This window comes from Cherax quadricarinatus, chromosome 51 (assembly GCF_038502225.1).
Source record: "Cherax quadricarinatus isolate ZL_2023a chromosome 51, ASM3850222v1, whole genome shotgun sequence".
Classification (NCBI taxonomy): domain Eukaryota; kingdom Metazoa; phylum Arthropoda; class Malacostraca; order Decapoda; family Parastacidae; genus Cherax; species Cherax quadricarinatus.
The window spans coordinates 2,011,267-2,021,912 of NC_091342.1; the positions used below are offsets into that span (position 1 = coordinate 2,011,267).

The 10,646-nt window shown below is 37.6% G+C and overlaps 1 protein-coding gene across 1 annotated transcript; it reads right to left on the reverse strand.

Annotated features, from left to right (window-relative positions):
• Positions 1-800: 800 nt before the first annotated feature.
• Positions 801-10,441, reverse strand: ND-24 (NADH dehydrogenase ubiquinone). The gene is made up of 7 exons (XM_053785038.2): positions 10,292-10,441; positions 7,438-7,497; positions 6,828-6,890; positions 5,920-6,110; positions 4,534-4,741; positions 3,541-3,693; positions 801-970 (listed from the first exon to the last, which is right to left on the reverse strand). The coding sequence occupies exons 1-7, from the start codon at positions 10,322-10,324 to the stop codon at positions 953-955; spliced, it is 726 nt and encodes a 241-aa protein (XP_053641013.1). The 5' UTR covers positions 10,325-10,441; the 3' UTR covers positions 801-952.
• Positions 10,442-10,646: the final 205 nt, after the last annotated feature.

Here is a 10,646-nt window from a genome sequence, read left to right on the forward strand (position 1 = left end):
TTTTTATAACAATGTTATACAATATTATTTTCTTGTATCATTGTTAACTGAATTGTTAAACTGCATTAATGTGTACAAAATATTCAAATAAAATAGTGCCTTGTTTTTGGGAATACTTTTTAACCACATTATTACACTCATATAAAGTATTAAACAGGAGTCATTTAGCACTGCATGGAGGTGAGGCAGAAATATTAATTACAAAGGCAAAATGTACAGGTATAGTTGAATTCAAAAATTGGTGCAGCAGGAATTACATTGTTGTTACATTCACTGAAGGAGTGTTGAACCCATAGGGGTCATACAGTGCCTAGGGGTATGGAAAAAAATCCAATGTAACCCTTTGGATCAAGAGCCCCTTGTCACCATCAAGAATATACCTCATTCTCAGTGTGCTGAATCCTGTAACTATATCCCCAAAATATTGGACTTGTATGGGTCATTCAGCTTATATATTGAATTTATTTTTAAACAGTCCCTGGATGTTGACATTCAAAATCATCAATCAGGCTAGGTCAGTTTTAAGATATATATTGCTGTTGCAGCTACTCTTTCTGGATAATATTCTGAATAATATTCAGTTGGGAGGAAGGTTATATTATTGTATTCATGGGAAGCACTTAAATCCATACAGCATGGGGGTTAATCAAGTTTGGTCCAAGGAAAGAAAGGGAAGCTCCAATTCCTTGGATCATGAATACTTTAGCAACAAGGCACTCATCATTAGGAAGTTCACTCAGTGATGTCACAAAATATACTTTACACTAATGATATTGTCACAGGCTAAACAATATGAAATCAATTGATTACAATTTTATTTTACTACAGTATTTACAGAAATCTAACTTTATTATTTAAGTGCAAAAATCACCATACATTTACAAACCAGTGCAGATATAATCGCCAATGCCGACTTCCACAGTCCCGTTATACATAGTATGTATAGTGTACTTCATAAATCATCACGAACCTAAAAAATAAATTATAACATAACTAGTACCATATTTTTTTTTTTTTTTTTTAACAAGTTGGCTGTCTCCCACCAAGGCAGGATGACCCAAAAAGAAAGAAAATCCCCAAAAAGAAAATACTTTCATCATCATTCAACACTTTTACCTCACTCACACATAATCACTGTTTATGCAGAGGTGCTCAGAACACAACAGCTTAGAAGTATATATTTTTTTTTTTTTTTTTTCAACAAGTTGGTCGTCTCCCACCGAGGCAGGGTGAAGTATATACGTACGTATAAAGATACGCAACATATCCCTCCAAACTGCTAATATCCCAAACCCCTCCTTTAGAGTGCAGGCATTGTACTTCCCATTTCCAGGACTCAAGTCCGCCTATATAAAATAACCGGTTTCCCTGAATCCCTTCACTAAATGTTACCCTGCTCACACTCCAACAGCTTGTCAGGTCCCAAATACCTTTCGTCTCCATTCACTCCTATCCAACATGCTCACGCACGCTTGCTGGAAGTCCAAGCCCCTCGCCCACAAAACCTTTACCCCCTCCCCTCCAACCTTTTCGAGGACAACCCCTACCCCGCCTTCCTTCCCTTACAGATTTATATGCTCTCCATGTCATTCTACTTTGCTCCTTTCTCTCTAAATGGCCAAACCACCTCAACAAACCATCTTCAGCCCTCTGACTAATACTTTTATTAACACCACACTTTCTCCTAATTTCCACACTCCGAATTTTCTGCATAATATTTACACCACACATTGCCCTTAGACAGGACATCTCCACTGCCTCCAACCGCCTCCTCGATGCAGCATTTACAACCCAAGCTTCACACCCATATGAGAGTGTTGGTACTACTATACTTTCATACATTCCCTTCTTTGCCTCCACAGATAACGTTTTTTGCCTCCACGTATACCTCAATGCACCACTTGCCTTTTTTCCCCTCATCAATTCTATGATTAACCTCATCCTTCATAAATCCATCCGCTGACACGTCAACTCCCAAATATCTGAAAACATTCACATTTTTTCTTTATCTAAATCATTTGATACCCTCATCACCTTACTCTTTTCTATGTTCACTTTCAACTTTCTACCTTTACACACACTCCCAAATTCGTCCACTAACCTTTGCAATTTTTCTTTAGAATCTCCCATAAGCATAGTATCATCAGCAAAAAGTAACTGTGTCACTTCCCATTTTGTATTTAATTCCCCAATTTAATCCCACCCCTCTCCCAAACACCCTAGCATTTACTTCTTTTACAACCCCATCTATAAATACATTAAACAACCATGGTGACATTACACATCCCTGTCTAAGACCTACTTTTACCAGGAAGTAATCTCCCTCTCTTCTACACACCCTAACCTGAGCCTCACTATCCTCATAAAAACTCTTTACAGCATTTAGTAACTTACCACCTATTCCATATACTTGAAACATCTGCCACATTACTCCCCTATCCACTCTATCATATGCCTTTTCTAAATCCATAAATGCAATAAAAACTTCCCTTCCTTTATTTAAATACTGCTTACATATATGTTTCAATGTAAACATGATCTTCACATCCCCTACCCACTCTAAAACCTCCTTGCTCATCTGCAATTCTACATTCTGTCTTACCTCTAATTCTTTCAATAATAACCTTACCATACACTTTTCCTGGTATACTCAGTAAACTTATTCCTCTATAATTTTTACAATCTCTTTTGTCCTCCTTCCCTTTATATAAAGGGACTATACATGCTTTCTGCCAATCCCTAGGTACCTTCCCCTCTTTCATACATTTATTAAACAAAAATATCAACCACTCCAACACTATGTCCCCCCTGCTTTTAACATTTCTGTCATGATCCCGCCAGTTCCAGCTGCTTTACCCCCTTTCTTTCTATGTAATGCCTCATGCACCTCCCCCACACTTACATCCTGCTCTTCTTCACTCCTAAAAGATGGTATACCTCCCTGGCCAGTGCATGAAATTACCGCCTCCCTTTCTTCATCGACATTTAAAAGTTCCTCAAAATATTCTCACCATCTACCCAATACCTCCATCTCCCCATCTACTAACTCCCCTACTCTGTTTTTAACTGACAAATCCATTCATTCCCTAGGCTTTCTTAACTTGTTTAATTCGCTCCAAAATGGTTTAGCAATAAGAGTTCTGTATGACTGGTAGAGCATAATCGGCATAGCATGGGTCAGAAGGCCTTCTGCCATGCTATTATTTATGAAAGCAATGCTTCTAGGAGTGTAAAGGTCCCATTATATTTAGCAATACTAGGGCCTGTCTCAGAAATAATTAATGCCAATTTGATTGACTGGTCACTATCCTGTGCAGTTAGGACTAAAATACAATATTTCAATCATGATTTACTGAAAATTGAGATTCCTGGACATGAAATTCTAATTATTCATTTTTAATACAGGGGGGACAGAAATAATTCAGTTTTGTTAGCTCAAGAGGTAAGAGCCCCCTTCCCCACCCCCCCAAAAAAAAAAAAACTACTGTGGCTGTTCTAGAATAAAGATGAGTAAAGATGATTACACTGACGAGTACAAACCTTAAAACCTGGTCCTGGAGGGGGACCAGTGAGAGAGGTAAGGCCTCCAAGGGGTTCAGCAGCAAAGCGACCATTTCGGGGGCCAGCTTTAGGCTTCTTCCCAGCAGCCAAAGTATCTAAAATTTCTTGTGTATCTGATACCTGAAGATCTTCCTGTAAGAAAATAAATATGGACAAAAACAAACTTGAATGACAATGCATCATCATCACATACTTACATCAAGCAATCTAAGTGTCTTGCATACATAGGAACACCACTGGGTGAGCAAATTCTTCTTAGTGTTGATACAGATATTCCATTAGATCTTCAGTGACCCATCAAGAGTCCAATATTTTTTCTTGCATACCTTTCTGTACCTTCCAATAAATAAGATACAATGACTTTTATAACATTCCATTCCTCGTGGAATACCCAGCTAGTTTGGCCTTATATACAGTACCTCATATGCATAGTCTTCCATCCTTAAAAACAGCCATCATTTAGAAAACCTTATAATTGTCCCTACTGTATAAAACCTAACCATACAAACTTTAATTTTTTAATGTGAATAGGTAATGCATGCCACCACAATTTCATTTTAGCTGAATTTGTCAGCTACATCTATTAAGTATGCCTAATTAATTTTTCACTCAACATTAATGTTTTTAAAAGTTTTCCTGAAAACAATGAATTAATAATCAACATATCTACATACAATACATAATCAGGAATTCATCTTTACCTTCAGTGATCCACAACCAAATTTCTGACAAGTTTACTTGTGGAGGTTAAGCTTGGCCTTAGCTAAAAGCAACTTTCAGCCTAGCAAATGAAAAATTCTTTTCAATAATACTGAATTGCCCTTTTTTCCATGCAATTGTTTTATCACAGAAATTTAATTTTTTAATTGAATAATACACATAAACACTTGTGTATACAGTACAAGTAAATCTAAAACATATATGGCTCAGTAGACTACAGTCACTTACTTTTAAAAACAAAGGTAAACTTACATAATAGTCATCATTGATCTGAATCATGGGTGCATTAACACAGGCACCAAGGCACTCCATCTCGGAAAGTGTGAATAGGCCATCTTTTGTCGTCTCTCCAGTTTTAATACCAAGTTTTTCCTGGACTGCTGCCATAATGTCATCCGATCCCCGTAACCAGCATGGGGTGTTGGTACATACCTGGACATGGTATTTACCAACCGGGTCCCTGAAACAGTGTCCACATAGTCCATTAAAATACAGCACTAACAAGTGGCATTTTAAGTGTCAAACAGAAAGGATAAAGTGGCAAATACATAGGAAAAGTGCCAAGAAAGCATAGGGAAAACACACACAAAAAAAAAAGGTATAGATGATTCTGTTGAGTTTTGGCTGTTTGGGAACATTTCTAGAGGAATTGCATCAAAGTTATAAAAAACAAAGTTATATATTATCATTATTATTATATTCAGGGAGGAATGCTAAACTCATAAGAATCATGCAGTGCCTGTGGGAATGGGAGGTAATCGGGTTCAATCCAGGGAAGAGAGAGGTCAGGTCCACTTGGATCAAGAGTTCCTCACCGACATCAAGGAACCCGGGTAAATAAGATGCATACGCAACAGTTATAATTTTTAAACATTTTGCCTACACATTAGGCTTCATCAGTTGAATACAGAGGTTGCAAATACGGAGACAGCAGAAGCAGTAGAGAGGTAATGATGATGTTATCATGAAGTAGTAATATGAGGTGGTCAGTCCCTCAACCCAGAGATTAGTTCAACTTCAGTCTTGAAATAATGGTTCAAAACTATGAAGATGAACACATTTTCCAGGCCAAGGGACTAACCACTTCAAACTACTCCTTCCTTCAAGGTAGATGGATTGATCACATCATTTCCTTTTCCCTACTTCTCCTGTTCCCACATTTGCAATCTATGTATTCAACTGATGAAGCCTACTGTGTAGGACCCATGTTTCAGAATAAAGATACCTTAACTAATGCACATGTGTCTTACTTTTTCTACCTGTTGGTACTGTATACCATCATTATATTCAAACATCAAGGAATCTCCCATGAGGGGTTCAAAGTTGGAGATAAAATACAATATTTATATTTAAAAACTGTTAAATCACTCATTCATGCCATGTCAAAAATTTACTCAGTATACCCTCAATTTAACAAACTACTAAGGCAGGGCAGATGGTGATTGTGGTGGCTGGACATGGGATTATTTCGCCATCGTAACAATAATGGACAGTTTTGTAACCAACAGACTTTATCCATTGTTCTCAGATTTTGTCCTGTATTTCTGAAGTCCTTTAAATCAAGGGTTCATTGCACAGACCCAGCACCCTATACATACTTGACAAGTGAATTGTTATAGATTTTGAAGAAAATATTACCTCACAAACATAGTGTAGAAAGTTGCAACTTCATAAACTCTCATTCTTGGCATCTGCAACAAGCTTGCCACTGCATGCATAGCCGATATTGGGAGCCAATTGCCAACCTGACGTTGTGCCAGATCCAATAAAGGAATAACAGCCGCTTTTTTGTGACCATCTGGATAGATTGACATAATTGCCTTTGCCCGCTGTAAAAAAAAATCATAAAAAATTCATGTACACAGTACAGTACAGCACAGTACAGTACTACATGCAAACAAATAAAATTACATAAATGACCATAAACACATGTTTGCACAGATGGGTAACAAGGTTTATGGAGTAAAAAAAAATTAATTGCTGCATAGGTTATTTATTAGTCTGGAACTGGAATTGGCTTTAAATACAGTACATACAGCATTTCACCAATTATACGAAGTCAATGCATCTTAACCAGTACAAATTTGTCACTTAAGCAAGCCCAATGCTTATATTTGATGAGCAAAGCCAAAATCAAACAAAAATAATACAAACCTGAGCCATTTGGTTAGATATATCTGGCATAGTACTATTGATTTTTATTAAACAAAAAGTACAATTTTGTGTATCTAAGATCAAGTATTAAACCTGAAATCAATCATGTACTAAGTTAATGATTAAATCAACAGCATTTAATGCTATGCTAATCTTTAACCCTCAGACTGGACATTCTGTGCATACAGAAATATTTTGATTGTTAGTATGTAAGAAAGTTCATTTAGATACAGGTCCACATTAGTACAATTATCATACACAGTAACATGTGTGTAAATTACCAAGGATAACCCCCCAAAAAAGTCCGACCAAATTATGTACGAACCCAAAACCAACCAGTCACAAGCTTGAGATTTTACCACCTGTACACTATTAAGAGCATATACACTCACCTTTAAATTTTCTGGAGTAAACTCAAATGGAGTGTCAACATTGTTCTCGGGCGTATCTACATGCTGTAAGATTATACAACCAATTAGAAACAAGGCAAATATCAACCTAACTGAATCTCTCAATATAAAAGACTAACAGAGCAAGCAGGTAGTTGGTAGTGGAAATTCTGGTATGTAGAGAAGATTTGATTTGCTGTGAGCATAACAATAACAGACAATGGATTTTGCATAATACAGTGGACCCCCTGATATTTTTTCATTCCAGAAGTATGTTCAGGTGCCAGTACTGACCGAATTTGTTCCCATAAGGAATATTGTGAAGTAGATTAGTCCATTTCAGACCCCCAAACATACACGTACAAACGCACTTACATAAATACACTTACATAATTGGTCGCATTGGGAGGTGATCGTTAAGCGGGGGTCCACTGTATTTCCAAATAAATTCACCTAGTAGATTTTGTCCTGCATTTCAGAAGCCCGTTAAATTGAGGTCCATTATAATTTGAGTTTCTGGTAGTTCTGTTGGTATGTGGAAAATTATTCTATATAATAATAATTAATAATTATAATAATTAACAAGTGTAAAGTTACTGTAGTATGTACTTACAGAAAAGAGGGCGTCACTAGAAGCAGCAGCACTCCGGTGGATGTGGCGCACACCTCTCACCTGTGATTAAATAAAAAATTACCATGTCTCATGCAACTCATGATTTGTACTGTATATGCTTGTTAAGGGATGGAGGAGAACTTATTGCTATCAATGAAAAAATAAAGAATACCAGGATAATGTGTCTTTACAGGCAAACAAACTGCTACCAAGGAGGGCATGCAAGACCCTATGCCTGGCTCTTACACAATGTCATGTACAGTACTGCTCGTCCTCAAGAGAAATTCCTTGATGCCAGTGAGGGACTCATGATCCATCCAATTGGATCTGCCCTCCCCTTCCTTGGATCAAACCTGAATACTTCCCATTCCCCCAGGTTATGTATGACCCCTACAGGCTTAGCACTTTGAATGTATTATTATAATCATGGGGGAGCACTAAACCCGTAGGATTACACAGCACACGTGAAAGGGAGGGGGGCGAATGGAAGGCATTCAGGCTCAATTCAGGGAACCGGAGCAGAGATCCAATTCCCTATATCAAGAGCCCCTCACCAGCGTCAAGAAACCTCCCTTGAGGGGTCTTCCCTGAATGTAATAATTATCATGGTACTCTGCTCAAAGAGAAAAATTAAGTTATACAGACCAATTTATCTTCCGAGTTTGTCTCCATATGGGTTATCATTGAGCACTGACAAGTTTTTCTTACACTTTATTCAAATCATACTATGTATAAGAACTTTATGAGAGCTGACTGTACTAGCAAAAAGAGTACATTTATTTTTGTTGTGAAGCACATCTCAACCAATCAATAATGCACTCTGTAAAGTAGAATTAGGGAGGGTATGAAGCGTGCAAATGGAAAACGAGATTCAGGGAAACCGTTTAGCTGGACTTGAGTCCTGGAGGAAGGAAGTACAGTGCCTGCGATCTGAAGGAGGGGGTGTTGATATGTTACAGTTTTTTAAATGTAATGTACGCATGCTTCTGGCAAGACTGATGGAGTGAATAATGATGAAAGTGTTTCTTCCTTTATCAGGTCACCCTGCCTTGGTGGAAAACAGCTAGTGTGTTAATAAAAAAAAATGAATGCAAATGGAAAACAGGAATAAAGGGGATATAAACAATGATACCAACAAACTGGTTTAAAAAGATACATAAGCAAACACTAGGACATATTTATTAAAAAATGTTTCAGTCCTGGGTCCTTGATCACTAACATACTGAGGCTAAAATGACAGTACAGTATATATAGGAGGGGTGAGGTATGAGCAACACATGGTGACCTTAAGAATGCCATATTGGAATGAGGACAGGTAGGTAACGGGTCATGTAACTCGTGTGTTATAAGTGATCAAGGTCCCGGGACCAAAGTGTTTTCTAATAAATACGTCCTAGTGTTTGCTTACGTGTCTTTTTAAACCAACGTTCTGAAAATACCCAAGACAGGACTTGCAGAAATACCTTCAAGTTGGACAAATTTATATTTTGGAATATATCAGAGCAAAAGTTTGGTGAGAGTTGTGGATGAGTGGACGAAACTCCCAAGTTAACATTATTGAGACAGGAACTCTGGGTATTATTATTATAATTAAGAAGAAGCCCTAAAGGAACTCTGGGTAGCTTAAAATATGGGCTGGACCTACTGGCCAGTAGACCTACTCGTGTTCCTTCATGTTAGTCTTGTGTATAGTCATGTAACATGAATGGATGAATGTATAGAAAAAAAAGTAAAGAAAATAATTTGTGTCTTATTAGAAACTACACAAAATTTTCAAATGAGACACAAAGAATACACCAAGTCTCGTGCAATAAATGCATTTTTGTTTATAGGTTAATGGAGTTCTGACAATAGAACCTTAATAATTACTTAGGGATAAGAAAAATCCGAGCTGTGCCAACATCGATATTATAGAAAGGTTAAGAGGCACATAAATTCCTCCGTCTTCTAATACGTTCATTTTTCCACTATAATCTACCTTGTCCATAATTACTATTGCATTTACCTTGTTTCATAAAGTGAAGTCCAGGATCTTTCCTTAATTCATGGTATAACCTAACAAATCTTTGAGGATAATTGTCCCCTCAAGGGAGGTTCCGACGCTCATGAGGGGCCCTTGATCTAGGGAATTGGATTTGTGCTCCGGTTCCCTGAATTGAGCCTGAATACCTTCTATCCCCCCTACATGCGCTGTATAATCCTACGGGTTTAACGCTCCCCCATGATTATAATAATAATGAGGATAATTATATTGCAACTTTGCTCAGACACAACTGTCCTCAAATTATTATTATTATTATTATAATCAAGGGGGAAGCGCTAAACCCGGAGGATTATACAGCGCCTAGGGGGGGGGGGATGTGGAAGGCATTCAGGCTTAATTCGGGAAACTGGAGCACAGATCCAATTCCCTAAATCAAGAGCCCCTCACCAACATCAAGGAACCTTCCTTGAGGGGAACTGTCCTCAAACATTTGTGGAGTTATACCATGAATTAAGTAAAGATCCTGGACTTCACTTTACGAAAGAGACAAAATAAATGTTATAGTAATTATGGACAAGGTAGATTATAGTGGAAAAATTAACATATTATTAAACGGGGGAACTTAGGTGCCTCTTAACCCTGTCAGTTATATGAAGACTTTCTAGGTCTATGCTGCTGCCCTGGCTTCCCAATTAACTATAAATTCAGATAAGATAACTTAAATAATGATTCATGTCTGCCTCCCTGATGCCGGTGGGGGAGGGGGAGGAATTTTAATCCAAGGAATTGAATGTCTCCACCCTCGTAGCCACCATTATTGTTTCCCCTCCAAGATGCACTAATTAACACCTAATATCACTGCTCACACACCGAGGCGAGGGTCTTGGCCAGGGAAGACAACATTTTCACAAAATCCTCAAGTTTCCCCAACAGCTGATCTGCTGCCACTGTCTATCAGGCAACACAATACCATCTATCTATCCAGGGACTACCATGCTAATTCTTTTTGCTTGTGTGGCCCTTAATGTGTGTAATAATGTTGGTTTTTTATTAGTTTAGTTTAGTTTTCGTTTATAAGCATTCGGGAGGAAAATTAGCGATAGAGATGTTGTACTTGACTGATGCATTTAGCTGATTGTTGTAGTTCATTCAATACCAAAATTTACTCAAAGTATCATTAACAGTAGTTATACAATACTAAAAATAATACATTATTGATTATAAT